The following is a 21836-nucleotide window of genomic DNA, read 5'->3' as shown; positions in this document are numbered from 1 at the left end:
GTAATAGTAGGGGATATTAACTGGGATACAAACAGTGTGAATGGTATAGAGGGTGCAGAATTCTTAAATTGCATACAGGAGAATTTTTTTATCCAGTATATTGCAAGCCCAACGGGAGGGGGGGCAGTTCCAGATTTAGTTCTAGGAAATGAAGAGTGGCAGGTGGAAGAAGTAGCAGTGGGAGAGCATTTTGGTGGTAGTGATCATAACATAGTTAGTTTTAGCATAGTCATGGAAAAGGACAAAGACAGAGCAGGAATTAAAGTTTTCAATTGGGAAAGGCCAATTTTACTAAACTGAGAAGTGATTTAGCAGAAGTAAACTGGAAACAGCTACTTGGAGGTAAATCAGTGTTAGAGCAGTGGGAGACATTCAAAGGGGTCATTCAAGGGGTTCAGGGTAAACATGTTCCCACAAAGAAAAAGGGAGGGGCTGCCAAATCTAGAGCCCCCTGGATGTCAAGAAGCATTCAGGGTAAGATAAGGCAGAAAAAGAAAGCCTATGATAGATACCGGGAACTCAATACTACAGAAAGCTTAGAGGAGTATACAAAGTGCAAGGGTGAAGTTAAAAAGGAAATTAGGAAAGCAAAGAGAGGGCATGAAGAAATATTAGCAGGTAAAATCAAAGAAAACCCAAAGATGTTTTATAAATACATTAAGAACAAGAGGATAACTGAGGAAAGAGTAGGGCCTATTAGAGACCAAAAAGGTAAACTATGTGTGGAGGTGGAAGATGTGGGTATGGTTCTTAATGAATACTTTGCATCTGTCTTCACAAAGGAGAAGAATGATGCAGGGATTGAAGTTAAGGAGGAGGAGTGTGAAATATTGGATGGGATAAACATAGTGAGAGAGGAAGTATTAAGGGGATTAGCATCTTTGAAAGTGGATAAATCACCAGGGCCGGATGAAATGTACCCAGGCTGTTAAAAGAAGCCAGGGAGGAAATAGCGGAGGCTTTAACAATCATTTTCCAAACTTCACTGGATACAGGCATAGTGCTGGAGGATTGGAGGACTGCTAACATTGTACCATTGTTTAAAAAGGAGCGAAGGATAGACCGAGTAATTACAGGCCAGTCAGCCTAACCTCAGTGGTGGGCAAATTATTGGAATCAATTCTGAGGGGCAGGATAAACTGTCACTTAGAAAGGCATGGACTAATCAAGGACAGTCAGCACGGATTCGTTAAGGGGATGTCGTGTCTGACTAACTTGATTGAATTTTTCGAGGCAGTGACAAGGAGGATCGATGAGGGTAACGCAATTGATGTAGTCTACATGGATTTTAGCAAGGCTTTTGACAAGGTCCCACATGGCAGGTTGGTCAAAAAAGTAAAGGCCCATGGGATCCAAGGGAATGTGGCAAATTGGATCCAAAATTGGCTCAGTGGCAGGAAGCAAATGGTAATGGTCGACGGGTGTTTTTGTGACTGGAAGGCTGTTTCCAGTGGTGTGCCGCAGGGCTCAGTACTAGGTCCTTTGCTTTTGTGGTATACATTAACGATTTGGACTTAAACGTAGGGGGCATGATTAAGAAATTTGCGGATGACACAAAGTTAGGCCGTGTGGTTGATAGTGAGGAGGAAAGCTGTAGACAGCAGGAAGATATCAATGGACTGGTCAGACGGGCTGAAAAGTGGCAAATGGAGTTCAATCCGGAGAAGTGTGAGGTAATGCATTTGGGGAGAGCAAACAAGGCAAGGGACTACACAATACTGAGGATACTGAGAGGTGTAGAGAAAGTGAGGGACCTTGGAGTGCATGTCCACAGATCCCTGAAGGTAGCAGGACAGGTAGATAAGGTGGTTAAGAAAGCATATGGAATACTTTCCTTTATTAGCCGAGGCATAGAATATAAGAGCAGGGATGTTATGCTGGAACTGTATAAAACACTAGTTAGGCTACAGCTTGAGTGTACAGTTCTGGTCACCACATTACAGGAAGGATGTAATTGCACTAGAGGGGGTGCAGAGGAGATTTACAAGGATGTTGCCAGGACTGGAGAATTTTAGCTATGATGGCAGATTGGATAGGCTGGGGTTGTTTTCCTTGGAACAGAGGCAGCTGAGGGGTGGTTTGATTGAGGTGTACAAAATTATGAGGGGCCTAGATAGACTGGATAGGAAGGACCTATTTCACTTAGCGGAGGGGTCAATAACCAGGGGGCATAGATTTAAAGTGATTGGTAGAAGGATTAGAGCAGAAATGGGAAAAATGTTTTCACCCAGAGGGTGGTAGGGGTCTGGAACTCATGCCTGAGACGGTGGTAGAGGCAGAAATCCTCAACTCATTTAAAAAATACCTGGATGTGCACCTGAAGAGCCGTGACCTACAGGACTACAGACCAAATGCAGGAAAGTGGGATTAGGTTGAGTGGTTTGTTTCTCAGCTGGCGCAGACATAATGGGCCGAATGGCCTCCTTCTGTGAGGTAATTTTCTATGACTCTATATGGTATGTACAGGAATGCAATATAGTACCCCTAAAATTGATTAAAAGCAAGCATTTTTATTAAAACTTTAAAACTTCTTCTGTCAGTTCATCCAACTGCAACCACAATCTAGCATAATAATCAAATGAAGTGCAGAGTCTTCCCGTCTTGTGATATACAGCTGTGTGGAAAACTCAGTATGCTTATATCAGTAAAATACTGAAACAACTGCAGCAGTGACAGTACACGTGGTCTCCAGTGAAACTTGACCTTCAATACTCCAAAAATGATGTAATTAAAATACTGTATATATTATTCATCGTAAGTGATGACTGGGATAAAAACAGAAAATGCTGCACATGTAGCATAGTCAGCCAGTATCAGAATAAGATGGTGTAATGATTCAGGTCGTGCCTTTCATCAGAACAAAATCTGAAATTGTGTCCAAAGTTGTAACACACTCTTAAGATCTAATTAACTGTAGAATGTTCACAAGCTGTGCTCTGACAATTTAATGTCATCTGAGCCTATCAAGTACATTGCAGCATTGAATATACTTCCAAACTTTATTTACTTAATACACACCCATATAGCTTCCTCAGTGATTCAACAACAACAATAACAACTTGCATTTATATAGCGCCTTTAACGTAGTGAAACGTCCCAAGGCGCTTCACAGGAGAGTTATCAAACACAATTTGACACGGAGATATTAGGACAGGTAGAAGTAGGTTTTAAGAAGCATCTTAAAGGAGGGGAAGGTGGAGTGGCGGAGAGGATTAGGGAGGGAATTCCAGAGCTTAGGGCCTAGGTAGCTGAATGGTAAAATCGGGGATGTGCAAGAGGCCAGAATTGGAGGAGTGCAGAGATCTCGGAGGTTGTCGGGCTAAGAACATAGGAAATAGGAACAGGAGCAGGCCATATGGCCCCTCGAGCCTGCTCCACCATTCAATCAGATCATGGCTGATCTTCAACCTCAACTCCACTTTCCTGCCCGATCCCCATACCCCTTGATTCCCCTAGAGTCCAAAAATCTATCGATCTCAGTCTTGAATATACTCAATGACTCAGCATTCACAGCCCTCTGGGGTAGAGCATTCCAAAGATTCACAACCCTCTGAGTGAAGAAATTCCTCCTCATCTCAGTCTTAAATGGCCAACACCTTATTCTGCAACTATGCCCTCTAGTTCTAGACTCTCCAGCCAGGGGAAACAACCTCTCAGCCTCTACCCTGTCAAGCCCCTCAGAATCTTATATGTTTCATGAGATCAACTCTCATTCTTCTAAACTCCAGAGAGTATAGGCCCTGCTGGAGGAAGTTACAGCGATCGGGAGCGGCGAGGCCATGGAGGGATTTGAAAACAAGGATGTGAATTTTAAAATCGAGGTATTGTCAGTATGTAAATGCGCACTCCCGTGTGGTACTGAGCCATATAGACCAAGAAGGTCCCAGGTTTGATCTCTGGGCTTGCTGATCAAGATGATCTCAGCTGGGATAGAAATAAGGTTGCTACAATAGGCCTCACCATTCCTGTGCAAGGAACAGTGAAAAACCAGCCAGGGTTCCCGCTCCTGTTTGCTATCCTATGCTGGGAAGTCATGGATGTGTGGACGTCGACTGATAGCAGAATGGGCTTGGTGTTCCCTACAGCTGAATAGTCTGCTGACACTCGGGGTAATTTGGACTTTGGACGATAGTGTAAAACGGGCTATATCGGTTCAGCCGCCCGTTTTACATCTCGATTTTTATTTCCATTGTAATAAAAATCGGGAGATATATAAAACAAGGTGCCGGATCGCTATTGCCCGTTTTACACTAACCCACAAAGTCAAGATCTACTCCATGCATGAAGAACGATTAATTGAGCAAATTGCAGGAGGGTTGTTGATGGCTTGGAACATACTTCAGCATGAGTCAACACCTTCAAAAGGAGCGAAAAGTGGAGTGAAATGGATAAAAATACACACAGAATCATAGAATCATACAGCACAGAAGGAGACCATTCGGCCCATCATGCCTGTCCCGGCCCTTTGAAAGAGCTATCCAATTAGTCCCACTCCCCTGCTCTTTCCCCAAAGCCCTGCAAATTTTTCCTTTTCCATTTCCCTTTTAAAAGTTACTATTGAATCTGCTTTCAGAATACACATATTTCACATACACAGAAGGAACCACTCCCTTTATTCCGGCATACAACACTCACATGATGTGACTTGAACTGTGTCAAGTGTGGCTGAAATTAAAGTTCCTCTATTGATGAAGACACCCACTCAAATTAACGGTTGATTCTTGCACAGCTTTGAAGCAGCCTGTGCTGGAGACATGACAGCCTTTGTGGCAAAGACAGTTTCTCTTAAGAACTATAATCAGTGTCTGACAAGTCAAGATTTTAGTTGAAAACACAGCCGAAGGGCAGTGAGCACATTTGAATGTGCAAGCTGAATTTTAATGAGAATAATGAACAGCAAAGGAGGTGATTGTGCAGAATATGTCAACAGAACCAAATGTGACAAGTTCTACTGTGTGGGAAAAGATATACCATAGAAAAAGTTGATTATTGTTCCAAATCAACAACTCTGATCACCTAATGTAAAAAAAAAAGAAACTCTTCTACCTTGATTTAACAGATTTCCGAGAGTATTTGTGTGTTTCCTACCCTAAACCCAGGATTCAAAAGCAAGCTTACAAAAATAAAACAAAGTCAGAATCCTTAAAAGTGAAATACAAAATGAAATGATCGTCTGGGTTGCTCTTTATATGTTTCAAATACATTATTGCAAATGGCATATAAAGACACTTACTTCCATGTTGAAAGCTCTTTTTTACATTGCCTCCCGTGCTCTAGAATGGGGAGGCATTAGCTAAGTAGCTCTGGCATTGGGGAGGGAGCGACTGTTCTTATTGATTTTTTATAAATGTTAAGGAGGGATGCCATGGGAACCAAATATTCTCTGGTTGAATGCACCCATTACAGGTACCCCACTACTGATTAAAAGCATCTTCTGAAAGTTGGAACAGATGCGTCTGATTTGAAAGGAGCAGCACCTTGATTTCTAATATTGTAATGTAAAGGAGCTACTTGATTATCTGGCTATGAAAAAGAGAGCCAATACTATACAAATAAGTTGCAGTAAAAGGGCAATTCCACTAATCCACGCTTGAGGGGACTACAGCCTCAAAGAATCAATGCTACAAGTGTGTCGTAGATCTATCTTTGATCTGTGCTTCTTTTGAGTGTGAATCCTCACTGGAAATGTATGATTACTGTTTCCGATATGTTTAATGCACTCATAGGCACCCTGTCCACCGTTTTAAATAAATAGGTCAACACCTGCATTAAAATAATGATGATGTGGAGATGCCGGTGATGGACTGGGGTTGACAATTGTAAACAATTTTACAACACCAAGTTATAGTCCAACGATTTTATTTGAAATTTACAAGCTTTCGGAGGCTTCCTCCTTCCTCAGGTAAATGTCAGGAACTCCTCGAAGCCTACGCATTTATAAATCACAGAACAATACATGGTGATTACAGATAGTGTTTGCAACTGCCCGTTGCCAAGGCAATCACCGTGTTCAGACAGAGAGGTGTTACCTGCAGAGCCCCCGAATATACAGTCAACAAAAAAAAAACAAACAAACAGAAAAAAAAAGAGAGAGAGAGGCAGAAACATCCGGAAGGCAGAGAAAGCCAGCAAATGACCTGTTATATTAAAAACAGATAGCTTTTGTTCGCTGGTGGGCTTACGTGTAGCGTGACATAAACCCAAGATCTCGGTTGAGGCCGTCCTCATGGGTGCGGAACTTGGCTATCAATTTCTGCTCGACGATTTTGCGTTGTTGTGTGTCTCGAAGGCTGCCTTGGAGTACGCTTACCCGAAGGTCGGTGGCTGAATGTCCCTGACTGCTGAAGTGTTCCCCGACTGGGAGGGAACTCTCCTGTCTGGCGATTGTTGCGCGGTGTCCGTTCATCCGTTGTCGCAGTGTCTGCATGGTCTTGCCAATGTACCATGTTCTGGGGCATCCTTTCCTGCAACGTATGAGGTAGACAACGTTGGCCGAGTCACAGGAGTATGAACCATGCACCTGGTGGGTGGTGTCCTCTCGTGTGATGGTGGTATCTGTGTCGATGATCTGGCATGTCTTGCAGAGGATACCGTGGCAGGGTTGTGTGGTGTCGTGGACGCTGTTCTCCTGAAAGCTGGGTAATTTGCTGCGAACGATAGTCTGTTTGAGGTTGGGTGGCTGTTTAAAGGCAAGTAGTGGAGGTGTGGGGATGGCCACAGCAAGGTGTTCGTCGTCATTGATGACATGTTGAAGGCTGCGGAGAACATGGCGTAGTTTCTCCGCTCCGGGGAAGTACTGGACGACGAAGGGTACTCTGTTGGTTGCGTCCCGTGTTAGTCTTCTGAGGAGGTCTATGCGATTTTTCGCTGTGGCCCGTCGGAACTGTCGATCGATGAGTCGAGCGTCATATCCCGTTCTTACTAGGGCGTCTTTCAGCGTCTGTAGGTGTCCATCGCGTTCCTCCTCGTCTGAGCAGACCCTGTGTATTCGCAGGGCCTGTCCATAGGGGATGGCCTGTTTGACATGGTTAGGGTGGAAGCTGGAAAAGTGGAGCATCGTGAGGTTGTCCGTGGGCTTGCGGTAGAGTGAGGTGCTGAGGTGCCCGTCTTTGATGGAGATTCGTGTGTCCAAGAAAGAAACTGATTCTGAGGAGTAGTCCATGGTGAGCTTGATGGCGAGACCATGCAGACGCTGCGACAACGGATGAACGGACACCGCGCAACAATTGCCAGACAGGAGAGTTCCCTCCCAGTCAGGGAACACTTCAGCAGTCAGGGACATTCAGCCACCGACCTTCGGGTAAGCGTACTCCAAGGCAGCCTTCGAGACACACGACAACGCAAAATCGTCGAGCAGAAATTGATAGCCAAGTTCCGCACCCATGAGGACGGCCTCAACCGAGATCTTGGGTTTATGTCACGCTACACGTAAGCCCACCAGCGAACAAAAGCTATCTGTTTTTAATATAACAGGTCATTTGCTGGCTTTCTCTGCCTTCCGGATGTTTCTGCCTCTCTCTCTGTTTTTTTTTCTGTTTGTTTGTTTTTTTTTTGTTGACTGTATATTCAGGGGTTCTGCAGGTAACACCTCTCTGTCTGAACACGGTGATTGCCTTGGCAACGGGCAGTTGCAAACACTATCTGTAATCACCATGTATTGTTCTGTGATTTATAAACGCGTGGGCTTCGAGGAGTTCCTGACATTTACCTGAGGAAGGAGGAAGCCTCCGAAAGCTTGTAAATTTCAAATAAAATCGTTGGACTATAACTTGGTGTTGTAAAATTATTTACAATTAAAATAGTGGACAGAGGACTGTCATAGCATGTTAAGCTTTTGTCCACTAATATCAGAAATAGTCATTTTTAGTCTTATAGCCCCAGTCCTGTTAAGATCACTGAAAATACATTGGTACAGTATAATTGGACAGTGATCAGTAATTTAGACTCATATCCTGCAGCTTTCACTCAATTGCCTTTGGTTGTCAGGAAGAAAGGTCAGTGTTTTCTTTGTCACAAGGAGCTGGCTTGATGAGCTGATTATCATAATTTCTCTGGAAGTGATCACAATATAGATACGCTACATACAATGCAGTGGTGGTGGTGGTGACACTTTCCTATGTGTCAATTCTATCCATTTTGTGAATTAGGACTTTTCAAGAAGCACATATATGAATCTATGCCTTAGTGTATTTAATTAACTTATTAAATATTCCTACATTACATCAGTGACTACACTTCAAAAGTACTTCATTGGCTGTAAAGGGCTTTGGGACATCCTGAGGTTGTGAAAAGTGCTATATAAATGCAAGTCTTTCTTTCTTTCTGTCTTTCTATGTTTGAATTGCCTCAGATTTGGCTACCTTCTCTTGGCAAGCTTTGCCACGGGTTCTGCCAGCTCGTTACATGCAACACTTTGTAACAGTGCGGGCAAATTTACACAGGGGTTCTCCTGCTTGTCCCCCGTAATGTTGGCATAGGAGCCACAGAAACCCCAGGAAGTGTGTAAACGCCATTTTCAGGGGTTTCCATGACTCTTCTGTTGAAGTTACGGCAGACGAGCATCAGAACCCCTGAGGTAATTACCCCCAATGTCTTGCTGCTGCTCATAGGGGTTGGAGTAATGAAGAAAAAATCAACAGCCTACAAAGTACACTGGTCTATATGGTACAGCACTGATAATGGTAACCGAGCAGCAGCCTTAGCAAATATCCAGTTGGCATATAGTACATACAATTACCTATGGAAGCAGCAGAAAATAATTCATGAACCAAAGGCCAGGTGGGCTATATTCTGCCTGGTGTCATGAGATGAATTATTGCAACTGCTTGGGAAGTCACCAATTCTACTTATACTATATATCCAATACTTAGTGTTACACTACTAAGTGCTGGTAACAATCATGACCCGACATGACTCAAAAGTTGGGCAACATAATTAGTCTTATGTCTGCTTTACCAAATTAGCAGCTGAAAATAAACATTATACAATTCACTTAGGTGGAGTTGTGGAAGAGTAAAATTGACACATATTAACAACAGAGATAACTACATCCAGAGCCATATTCAGTCACAGTCACAGTAATAGCCCCAGACAAAGTTATTCTAGTCAACATAATAGCCTGTGGAATTGTATATGGTGAAAGTTATGAGCTTCTTTTTATGGCGCGTTAGGACTCATTATATTGTGATAAAGTGAGAGGTTCATCCCCTTCAGCTTGAGCCAAGGTAGAAGACCATGGGTGAATTTGAGGTTCAGCCATATGAAGATATCCAACTAGAAAGGTAGAGAGTGTGGCTGTATTGTCAATCAGCAAATTACTGGAATTGGTATGTAAGATGGAGCCAAGTCTGAGAATGTCATTGAGATAAATGTGCCCAGCATGTGATTGGCAATGTGATTCAGTTCCATACCACATGAAACATCTACTTTTGTTTGTACTTTACATAGGAATATAGGAACTACAGTAGGTCAATTAGCGTCCCTGGCCTGTTCTGCTATTCAATTATATGATGGTTGACCTGTACCTCAACTCCATTTACCCGCCTTTTCTCGAAATCCCTTTGTGCCCCTACCAAGCAAAAATCCATTGATCTCAGTTTTCAAAATTCCAACTGACCCAGCATCCACAGCCTTTTGGGGGAGGAGAGTCCCCAATTTTCACTACCATTTGTGTGAATAAAATGCTTCCTGATTTGACTCCTAACTGGTCTAGCTCTAATTTTAAGATTATGTCCCCTCAATTAAATGATTTTGTTTGTCAGTGTTCCCAGCACTTGATCTAAACCTGTCAACAAGAGAGGAACTAGATACAATATGGCCTCTAATACAGCCTCACCTGAGTTATTGTGTAATATATACAAATGTTCAGCTCAAGATTGTGATGGAATACTCAGCGCTCGCTTGGATGGGTGCAGCCTCAACAACACTCAAAAAGCTCAACACCATCCTGGGCAAAGCACTCTGCTTGATCAGTGCCCCGCCCCAAACTCATTTTCCAACCCCTCCCTTGGCTGCAGTATGTACTATCTACAGAATGTACTGCAGCTACTCTCCACGCTTACTTTGGCAGCACCTCCCAACTTCAGAACCTGAGAAGGACAAGAGCAGCAATGTCAAGCGAACACCATCACCTGCAAGTTTCCCTCCAAGTCATGCACCATCGTGGTTTGGATATATACTGCCATTCCTTCATTAACGCTGGCTTAAAATCCTGGAATTCCCTACCTAATACGTTCATGGGAGCACCATCACCACAAGGACTGCAGTGATTCCAAGAGAAGGGCCACCACCACATTCTCAGGGTAACACAGGGTTGGACAATAAATGTGGCCCAGCCAATGTCACGAAATCCCAAACCAAATTTTAAAATTGTCAGTCTCACCTGAGCAATATTTATGTGTATTTATGCTTGTGTATGTGAGCCTTACCTGAATGAAACTGTAGTGTGTACATTCACCAAAGGGCTGCCTCACCTGCTAGCACACCTGCCAGGTACAGCAGACCAATGCGCATAATCCCATGGACCATCTCGAGTGGCACTCCAATCATCAGCTGCAAGAAAGCATTGAACCCCAGCTGCTCCAACCTGTGGTAACCACAAGAGCCTGTGTTAAAGTCAAACTAACTTGCTTTTAGAGGATTTCTAAGCATTGTAAATGTTAGCATTCAATGAGCTCAACTCCCAATTACATTTATTTCTTTTAAAGTACATTGTTGTATACTTACTGCAATTTTGTAAAATCAACTAAACATGACCCGACTGACATGCAAAATGTTGCAACAGAATAAAAATATTTATAACAAATGGAAATCAGTACGCCTTTTCAAAATCCAAACAATACTTGAGCATCTCCCACAGTGTTCCTTTCTTGTGGCCCCTGCATCAGGAAATGTGTGTCAGATGTTGGCCCCGCATTGGCCAATACTTTGTCCCCAGTAACAGAGCCCAAGGCCACCTCATGCCTTATCCTAACCTGTGGGCCCAGTGCTGGCATCTGTGCTACACCTGCCCAATGCCACTCTCCCACATGCTAACTCCCACATTACAGTGTGGTGTCAATTCTGATCAGTCAATACTAACATCAATCATTGTCTCTTTCTACCACAACCATCAGATTGTACCAAGGCCATGTTATTTACTTTGGGGAGGGAAATGCCATTGAATAAAAGCTTTGTAGCTCTTTAACAACTGTATTCCTGAATGTGGAAGCTGGGACAGCACAGACAGAGGCTCTGGTATTAGCAGTGCCGCTCATCCCCAACAGAAACTGTCAGAGTTTGAACCATTATAGGGCTCTGGATTGGAGATCTCAGTGGGTCTGGGAAACCTTTAAACCACAGCAGGGCCATGCATGGCCCAAAATGTGGAGGCAGAAAATAGATCATGTAGTTCTCACAAACCAATCAGGATGTTATAAAGCAACAAACTTCCTTTGAAATATTATAAGCAGATAATTGGAAGAATTAGTCATATATTTCCAACAGATCAATTCAATTGGTAGATTGAGGCACATGTTGTGTGCACAGAGCAATCAAATTGCTAGAAGACAAGAGAGTTTCAAATAGTCAATATGTTTAACCATATATATGGATGAAGAATTGGTCTGGTCGCTAAAAGAAAGTGGGCAAACAACGGGAGATGATTAGTGCACAAACTGGACATATTCCCACAAGAAGTGAAGTTGGAGTTTCTCCGATCAATAACAAACTAAAATTAAAAAGAGACTTACAAAAGAGAGATATGACAAATTTAGGGCCAATAATACAAAACAAAATAAGCAGAGTATTTTTTTTTATTCGTTCATGGGATGTAGGCATCGCTGGCGAGGCCGGCATTTATTGCCCATCCCTAATTGCCCTTGAGAAGGTGGTGATGAGCCGCCTTCTTGAACCGCTGCAGTCCGTGTGGTGACGGTTCTCCCACAGTGCTGTTAGGAAGGGAGTTCCAGGATTTTGACCCAGTGACAATGAAGGAACGGCGATAGATTTCCAAGTCGGGATGGTGTGTGACTTGGAGGGGAACGTGCAGGTGGTGTTGTTCCCATGTACCTGCTGCTCTTGTCCTTCTGGGTGGTAGAGGTCGCGGGTTTGGGAGGTGCTGTCGAAGAAGCCTTGGCGAGTTGCTGCAGTGCATCCTGTGGATGGTACACACTGCAGCCACAGTGCGCCGGTGGTGAAGGGAGCGAATGTTTAGGGTGGTGGATGGGGTGCCAATCAAGCGGGCTGCTTTATCTTGGATGGTGTCGAGCTTTTTGAGTGTTGTTGGAGCTGCATTCATCCAAGCAAGTGGAGAGTATTCCATCACACTCCTGACTTGTGCCTTGTCGATGGTGGAAAGGCTTTGGGGAGTCAGGAGGTAAGTCACTCGCCGCAGAATACCCAGCCTCTGACCTGCTCTCGTGGCCACAGTATTTATATGGCTGGTCCAGTTAAGTTTCTGGTCAATGGTGACACCCAGGATGTTGATGGTGGGGGATTCGGCGATGGTAATGCCGTTGAATGTCAAGGGGAGGTGGTTAGACTCTCTCTTGTTGGTGATGGTCATTGCCTGGCACTTATCTGGCGCGAATGTTACTTGCCACTTATCAGCCCAAGCCTGGATGTTGTTCAGGTCTTGCTGCATGCGGGCTCAAATTGCTTCATTATTTGAGGGGTTGCGAATGGAACTGAACACTGTGCAATCATCAGCGAACATCCCCATTTCTGACCTTATGATGGAGGGAAGGTCATTGATGAAGCAGCTGAAGATGGTTGGGCTTAGGACACTGCCTTGAGGAACTCCTGCAGCAATGTCCTGGGGCTGAGATGATTGGCCTCCAACAACCACTACCATCTTCCTTTGTACTAGGTATGACTTCAGCCACTGGAGAGTTTTCCCCCTGATTCCCATTGACTTCAATTTTATTAGGGCTCCTTGGTGCCACACTCGGTCAAATGCTGCCTTGATGTCAAGGGCAGTCACTCTCACCTCACCTCTGGAATTCAGCTCTTTTGTCCATGTTTGGACCAAGGCTGTAATGAGGTCTGGAGCCGAGTGGTCCTGGCGGAACCCAAACTGAGCATCGGTGAGCAGGTTATTGGTGAGTAAGTGCCGCTTGATAGCACTGTCGACGACACCTTCCATCACTTTGCTGATGATTGAGAGTAGACTGATGGGGCGGTAATTGGCCGGATTGGATTTGTCCTGCTTTCTGTGGACAGGACATACCTGGGCAATTTTCCACATTGTCGGGTAGATGCCAGTGTTGTAGCTGTACTGGAACAGCTTGGCTAGAGGCACAGCTAGTTCTGGAGCACAAGTCTTCAGCACTACAGCTGGGATGTTGTTGGGGCCCATAGCCTTTGCTGTATCCAGTGCACTCAGCCGTTTCTTGATATCATGTAGAGTGAATCGAATTGGCTGAAGACTGGCTGCTGTGATGGTGGGGATATCGGGAGGAGGCCGAGATGGATCATCCACTCGGCACTTCTGGCTGAAGATGGTTGCAAACGCTTCAGCCTTGTCTTTTGCACTCACGTGCTGGACTCCGCCATCATTGAGGATGGGGATGTTTGCAGAGCCTCCTCCTCCCGTTAGTTGTTTAATTGTCCACCACCATTCACAACTGGATGTGGCAGGACTGCAGAGCTTTGATCTGATCCGTTGGTTGTGGAATTGCTTAGCTCTGTCTATAGCATGTTGCTTCCGCTGTTTAGCACGCATGTAGTCCTGAGTTGTAGCTTCACCAGGTTGGCACCTCATTTTTAGGTACGCCTGGTGCTGCTCCTGACATGCTCTTCTTCACTCCTCATTGAACCAGGGTTGATCCCCTGGCTTGTTGGTAATGGTAGAGTGAGGAATATGCCGGGCCATAGAAACCAGAGAGTGAATGAGAAAAAGATTAGAAAGGCTAAGATGGAGTTATGAAGAAAGACTGCCAGAAAACATGAAGAGAAATAGTCAAGGATTTTATAATCACATAAAAAATAAAAGAATTGTTAAAGAATGGGTCGAGCTGAGTAGAGACATAAAAGGAAATCTTGTGAAGAAATAGAGGAGGAGGTAGAACAATTAGATACGATACTGCAGATAAGGAAATTGTAACAAAATAGTTGGTGGAACTCACACTGGAAAAGGCATTCAGTTCTTTGCCAAAAAAAAGTATTGATAAAGGAAATGTGATGGATATTGTGTATATGAATTTTCAAAAGGCATTTGATAAGGTGACAAGAAGCTTGTTGATAAAATTAAGGTGTGCGGTATTAATTACATAATAAAAACAGAAAATGCTGGAGAAGCTCAGAAAGCGAGGCAGCATCTGTGGAGAAAGAAACAGAGTTAACGTTTCAGGTCGAAGATCTTTCGTCTAGGGACGAATGGAAAGGTCTTCGACCTGAAACGTTGACTCTGTTTCTTTCTCCACAAATGCTGCCTGACTTGCTGAGCTTCTCCAGCATTTTCTATTTTTATTTCAGATTTCCAGCATCCACAGTAATTTGCTTTTGATTTAGTATTAATTACATATTTGGCAACATGGCTAGGAACTTGGCTCAAGGACAGCTAACGGAGATCAGTGGTTAATGGATGTTTTTTGGACTGATGAGATGTTAACAGTGGTGTCCTCCAGGGGTCAATGTCAATATATATAAGTGATATGGACTTGGATATAGGGGGCACAATAGCAACATTTGTAGATGACATTCAAATAGAAAGTGTGATTAATTGTGCAGAGGACTGGAAGAACTTCAGGAGGACATAGACATGTTAAGAGGAGATCTGATAGAGGTGTTCAAATTTACATGGTGTTTTGATAAAGTTAATAGGTCAGTGAGTCAGTAAGTAAGGGGTCACAAATTTAAGATCATCATCAAAAGAATGAAGATAGAGCTTAAGAGAATTTTTTTTGCAGAGGGTTGTTAGGACATGGAACGTACTAGCAGAAACACTGGTGGAAACAGAATCTATGATAGCCTTTAAAAAGGAAGTGGATAAATATTTGAAAAACAAATTAAATGGTATGAGGAAACGACAGGGAACATGACTAAGTGGAAAGTTCGTTCAGAGAGCCGGTACAGGTGTGATGGGCCAAATGGCTCTCTTCTGTGCTGTAAAATTCTATGATTTTAATGGCAACTCATGGGAGAGGCAAACAAAGGAGAATAAAACTTGAATCTCACAGTTTGTAACGTCATCAAACCCCTTGTGTTAGTCCATTTGAGCTGTTTTATACTCAGTATAGTTTGCTAAAGACCTCCACCTTTTTGTAAACACATGGGGCTCAATTTTTGAACGTCCGAGCCGGCGAGTTCGTGGCGGGGGGGCCACCGAAAATTGGGGATTCCTGGGGCGGATCCGGAGCCCGGCTCCAACCCGCCCACTTCTGGGTTCCCCAGTGACACGCTTAGATGCGTGTGCAGCCCCCGCATGCAGGACTCCCGCTGGCAATTAATTACATAGTTCAGGTCGTTTGCAGACCTGATTTGTAGGATATTTTAGGAGGGGTGGGATTTTCATCTCAACTGAGCGTGTTTCCCCTACTGGGGGAAACACTCCCAGTTGAAATGGACGTGTTGCAGCCACCAGCCTGTGGCAGCTGCAAAGGTCCATTTGACAGGTGGTGGGAGACCCTCACTCATTGCAGGAGGCCACTCTGTCACTTTGGACAAAGTTTGGCCTCCACCACCCTCCTCCTAACAATAAAATTCACCAACTTGTAACCTTAACCCCGCGTGCAGGCACATTTACCTACCTTGCGGACCCCCTCAAACGTACTTTTTCCGGATGGGGGCCGCCATAGCTGCAGTCATGACCTCCTCGGAGGGCGGACAGCATCACCAGCCTCGCTGGCCACGTCATCCATCTCTGACACGTGGAGCTCCACAACAGAGTGCTGTGACACATCCACCTGCACAGCAGGAGGGAGAGCAACCGCAGAGAGAGATGCGTCGCAGAGGGCACTACCCTCGCCACAGGGTCTACAGACCGAGGCTCAGCTTCCTGGACCTTTCTGAGCAGCAGTGCACATGGAGGCTCAGAGTCACTCGACATATAGTCGTGGACATCTGCAGCCTCCTTCATGCCGAGCTGCTCCCGGCTGGCCCAAGCACCATCTTCTTACCTGTCGCTGTCAAAGTCACCACTGCCCTCAACAACTTCTCCTCCACATCCTTCCAGGGTGCATCAGGGACATCGCCGCGTCTCTCAGTCGTCTGCACAAAAGAGCCCTGCAAATACACGTACACCCACTCTGCAGTGACACAATGGGTGGCATCAGGTGTGGGTTTTCATGGTGATCCTCAGGAAAGGGCATTATTGCACAAACCAGACAAGATTTGCAAAAACGTGGCAGTAGTGGTGACAATATAATATGTAATGTGAGTTGATCAGAAATCAAATATAAGTAAAAACCATGACAAACCCTCAAACACCCTTGTGCATCCCCTTCATGCTCACGACACGTTTGCCTTAAGCACATATCTGATGCATGCCCTGTGGCTGCAGCACAGGTAGTGGCAGGTTGGGTGAGGCTGACCGTGAAAGAGAGGCATGAGAGGGTGAGTATGAGACAGAGCCATGAGATTGTATGAGGATTGGGTTGAGTGGTAGTGGTGGGATGAGTACTGACGAGGTGAGTAAGTGCAGGTAAGATGAGGATGAGCTTTGAGTGGGTGTGAGGAGTGATGTGATAGAGTAGTGTTGGCAGTGCAGAAGGAGATGTGGGGTGGGGGCGGTGATGTGGCAGACGGAGTGTAGGGGAATGAGTAAGTGTACTCACTTCGGCTGACCTACTTAGGTCGTTGAAGCGCCTCCAGCACTGTATGCAGATGTGTGATATGTTGGTGGTGCTGGTGACCTCCTCTGCCACCTCGAGCCAGGCCTTCGTGATGTCAGAGGCAGGCCACTTCCACCCGTCCGCCGGGGAGAAGATCTCTGTCCTCCTCCTCCTCACCCCATCCAGTAGGACCTGGAGTGAGGCATCATTAAACCTAGGAGCAGCCTTCCCACTGGGCTGCTCCATGCTGTAATTTTGGCTCCTTTCTGCAGCATCAGTCAGTGGAGGACTGCCCCTTTAAATAGGGCTCCTCCAGCTGACAGCCTATGATGCGGCTGCGCAGTCCGCCCGCTGCGCAGTTTTCCAGCGCGAAACCCGGAAGCAAAGCCTTCACTTAGGCTGCGATCATGTGCGGAGCACCCCGAATTGACTGGGTGCATTACCCACGCTCCCAGTCGAACCCCTGCTGCCAACCCGCCTTCCTCCTAATATTGAGCCCATAGGGCCGGAAATTGCTCAAATTGGCGTGGCAATGTTCGCAGCAGCTCCTGCGAATAAAATGTACAAATTTACTTACCACGGATCTGTGGCATAGATTTGCGTGATTTTGAAGCTTTGAAAAAAATTGTGACATTAACCCAGCCTCTGAACAGGTTGGGCTGATTCACATGGGAAATGTCTGTGGAATGGAAGCCATGCCCACATGCAGGCAAGTAGAAATCATTCAAAGTCTTTCAGTGTAAATAAAAATTTAACATATCTTCTTATAAAAAGCCAAGCAAATGATTTCATTCAATGAAACAGACAGAAATTAAAAGTAAAAAAGCATTACATTTTTAATTTAAATTTTTTTTTGATCAAAAAAATATTAAAATAAAATATGACAGTCCACATTTTTAAAATTTAAATTTTAGCTTTTGCGCAGTCATTAGGAATCATCGCGCTTTTAAAAATTAGTGTAGAGCTGGTATTTTTCAGCGTACCTTTTAGTGGTCTGAATATTTTCGTTTCAGCTGGCCAGATGGGTAAGTTTACGATTTTTGAATGATTCCAGTGATTGTAGTGTACCATGCCCCTTTAATTCGCAGCTGTCAAACCACTGGTGAACCAATGGGTTTTAGTGCACGTGTACATTCGTGAACTTGCTCCCTGGATTTGCCGGCGGAGAGAGAGGACACCATTATGGAACGGCGTCTGGTGGTGAGCGATTTCTGGCCCATTAATTGTAATTATTCCTTTTCAACAATTCCTCATTCAGCAGACTTAGAAAGCAGAAGTATAACTGGAACAAAGTCAATCAATGATGTTTGATGATACTTAGTTGTTTGATTCATACTTTCAGTTGGGATTGTGGTGGGGGTGCTACCTGGGCCAGGAGGGGAGTGGGGGGCACCCATAATATTTCCTCCTGATCACAATCCTACGATGGCTAGTCAGACTTGAGCTTGAACATTCTTTACACGTGGTGAATAGTCAAACAGTCTACCATCCATCACAGTCCAGGTTCACACATGAGGAATGGTGACTTGAGTGAGACACAGGGGGGACTGTAACCAAGCGTGAGTCACTGCGTTCAGCAGAGGCCAAGAGAAAAGTGGATGAATAAAATTCATCAGACTTGCCAAGCAGTTCTAATTTTTACAGACTGAGATGCCCACACACTTACTGGTATCTTTCCATCCTTCTCATTGCCGTGCTGTGGTTGGCTAGAGGCTACAAGCATATATTTTATGAAGATTTTCCCCTGCAGTAATATAATGAGATTTCACTCTCGTTATGTCTTGAATGAGGATTGAAATTCACAAAGCCACAGGCAGCATCCTTCATTTATTTTAGTGGAGCAGAACTTCACCGTGTTGAAGAGTGCTGGATCTGTTTCCGACTGGGGCGGAGATCACCTCGTAGAAGAGGTAGGTACCTTGTAACGTTAATCAGGGCCAGGGTGGTCTCCGAGACTAGTATGGATCACCTAAAAGGGTCAGGGAAGAATTTTCCAGATTTTTTCCCCCTAATTCGTCTGGATTTTTATGTTTTTTTGCCTCTCCCAGCAGATTGCATGGCTCCAGGTAGGCTGGGGAGTGTATGTTTATGATGCATAAGGAATCACAACTGTATGAATGGACCAGTAGGTCTTTTCCTGTCCGTCATTTTTCATATGTGCATATGTTGCTACTGGTAAAATGTTTGATCCCCGACAATTTTAAAGCATAAAACATGAGCAGATGGAAAGTCTGAGGGGTGCTGTTAAGTGTATTCTTTGGGCCAGAAATCGCGCAGAGCAGGGTGACAACGCTCACCGCAGCTTCTGTGAATTAAATTAACGAAAATACTTACTGCGGGCTCTGTGGCGTCGAATTGCTCGATTTTGAACTTTAAAAAATATTGTGCGCTATCAACTCAGCCTCTGAGCAGCGTGAGTTGACGCGCATGGAACAGGCTTTGAGAATAGAAGACACGCCCACAAAATCTGTCAGGAAGAGAAGTCACGCCCACAGATTCAGGCTGCATTGCCCAAGCAGACAAGCAGACTTCATTCATTTAAAGTTAGTATTCTGGATTTCATTGTAAATAAAAGTTAATTTTTTTTATATAAAAAGCCAAAGAAATAATTGAATTAAATTAAAGAGACAGAAGGGAAAAATAAAAAAATTTACATTTTATAATTTTAAAAAAATTTTCTTTAATAACCAAAAACTATTAAAATAAGGAGTAATATGAGACACCACATTTTTAAAAGTTCATTTTTAGTTGTTTGGCAGTCATTAAGACTAACCGCGCTTTTAAAACTTAGTTTAGACCTGGTATTTTTAAGGGTAACTGTTTGGTGGCATAATTAGCTACTTTCCAGCTGGGCAAATGAGCAAGTTTACGATTTTTCAATTGCAGCGTGTGTTGGCCCTTTAATTCGAAGCTGTCAAGTGGCCAGCAAACCAACAGGAGCAAGTTCATGATTTCCACATTTTAGTGTGCGTGTGCAAACACGGGAGCTTGCTCCTTCAATTTGTCATTAAAAACGGAGAGTGCTGTTGAGCTCCTCCGTTATATCGGGAGCAATTTCTGGCCCTTTATTTATGACTTTGAGGATTATGTAGAAATTCAGAATGCAGTCATCTTTTTAAGATATGTGCTGAATCTATTCCTTGCCTGACCTTACACAGTTAACACAAATCATCCTTTCTCTGAAATTGATTTACTATGAAGCACTGCAACAGCTTTTTATCCCTTGGACAACACTAAATAAGTCCATTATTTTAATTTTATACAGGGAATTCATAAAACCGTCCGCGCCAATTCATAAAACTGTCCATGGCTCTCTTTATGACTGTCATACTATTTTCCAATATAAGGTGGAGTTCCTCAGCAAATAATGTTTTATGAAACTCCTTCCTGTCCACTGGAAGAGCTGGCCATCAGCATCAAGAGATTCCATGGAACAACAGGGTAAACCGATCATAAATCATTTCCACATTTGGGGAGGGGAAATGTCTCAAACATCAACAAGTTGAATAGGAGTGTAGATTCAGAAGGGAGAGAAGCAGAGCTGGAAATGGAAGGCAGAAAATTAGTAAGTGAGTTTGGAAGGCAGAGGATACAAAGGTTAGAAACTAGACAACAAAGGAGTTTGGCAGTGCTTAATGGTAAATACCTCAATGCAAGGTGTATAGTGAATAAGGCAGATGAGCTGAGTGCACAGATAGACACATGAAAGTATGATATCTTAGCTATTACTGAAACATGGCTTAATCAGGGGCAGGAATGGCAGCTCAACATTCTTAGTTGCAGGGTTTTCAGATGAGATAGAGAGGAGGATAAAAAAGGAGGGGGTGGCAATATTGGTTAAAGAAACAATTATGGCTGTGAGGAGGGATGATATGTTAGAAGAATCATCAAATGAGGCCGTACGAGTTGAGCTAAAGAACATAAAAGGGGCAGTCAAACTGCTAGGAGTGTACCAAAGACCCCCAGTCAGAGGAAGATAGAAGGGCAAATATGTAGGCAAATTTCTAAGAAGTGCAAAAACAATAGTAGGGGATTTTAACTACCCTAATATTGTCTGGGATACAATCAATGCAAAAGGAATAGAGGGCGCAGAATTCTTAAATTGCATTCAGGAGAAGTTTTTTAGCCAGTACGTAGCAAGCCCAACATGAGGGGGGGCAGTTCTAGATTTAGTTTCAGGGAATGAAGCTGGGCAGATGGAAGGAGAATCAGTGGGAGAGCATTTTGGTGATAGTCATCTTAATTCAGTTAGATTTAGCATAGTTATGGAAAAGGACAAAGATAGAACAGGAGTAAAAGTTCTCAATTGGGGAAAGGCCAATTTTACTAAGCTGAGAAGTGATTTAGCAAAAGTGGACTGGAAACAGCTACTTGAAGGTAAATCAGTGTCAGAGCAGTGAGAGGCATTCAAGGGGGAGATTCAAGGGGTTCAGAGTAAACATGTTCCCACAAAGATAAAGGGTGGGAGTGCCAAATTTAGAGCTCCGTGGATGACAAGGAGCATACAGGGTAAGATAAGGCAAAAAACGGAAGCTCATGTCAGATACCGAGAGCTCAATACTACAGAAAGCCTAGAGGAGTATAGAAAGTGCAAGGGTGAAATTAAAAAGGAATTAGGAAAGCAAAGAGAGGGCATGAAAAAATACTGGCAAGTAAAATTAAGGAAAACCCAAAAATGTTTTATAAATACATAAAGAGCAAAAGGATAACTAAGGAAAGAGTAGGGCCTATTAGAGACCAAAAAGATAACCTATGTATGGAGGCGGAAGATGTTGGTATGGTTCTTAATGAATACTTTGCGTCTATCTTCACAAAAGAGGGGGACGATGCAGACATTGTAGTTAAGGAGGAGTGTGAAATATTGGATGGGATAAACATAGTGAGAGAGGAAGTATTAAGGGGTTTAACATCTTTGAAAGAAGATAAATCGCCAGGCCTGGATGAAATGTATCCCAGCCTGTTAAAAGAAACAAGGGAGGAAATAATGGAGGCTCTGACCATCATTTTCCAATCCTCCCTGGCTACAGGCGTGGTGCCAGGGGATTGGCGGACTGTTATCACGAGACTAGATAGAGTGGATAGGGA

At 44.0% G+C, this 21836-nt stretch overlaps 1 protein-coding gene across 4 annotated transcripts in view; it reads right to left on the bottom strand.

The window, feature by feature from the left end:
- Positions 1 to 21836, bottom strand: part of rhbdl1 (rhomboid, veinlet-like 1 (Drosophila)) — a 151712-nt gene that overhangs the window by 40242 nt on the left and 89634 nt on the right. For all 4 annotated transcript variants that reach the window (XM_068003307.1, XM_068003306.1, XM_068003309.1 and 1 more), the window contains exon 4: positions 10473 to 10585. In XM_068003307.1, the coding sequence (XP_067859408.1) occupies positions 10473 to 10585 (113 nt within the window). The remainder of the gene's footprint in view (positions 1 to 10472; positions 10586 to 21836) is intronic.

The sequence above is a fragment of the Heptranchias perlo genome, chromosome 22, assembly GCF_035084215.1.
Source record: "Heptranchias perlo isolate sHepPer1 chromosome 22, sHepPer1.hap1, whole genome shotgun sequence".
Classification (NCBI taxonomy): domain Eukaryota; kingdom Metazoa; phylum Chordata; class Chondrichthyes; order Hexanchiformes; family Hexanchidae; genus Heptranchias; species Heptranchias perlo.
The sequence above is the reverse complement of the archived record's forward strand: the minus strand, read 5'-3'. Positions and strand labels throughout refer to the sequence as shown.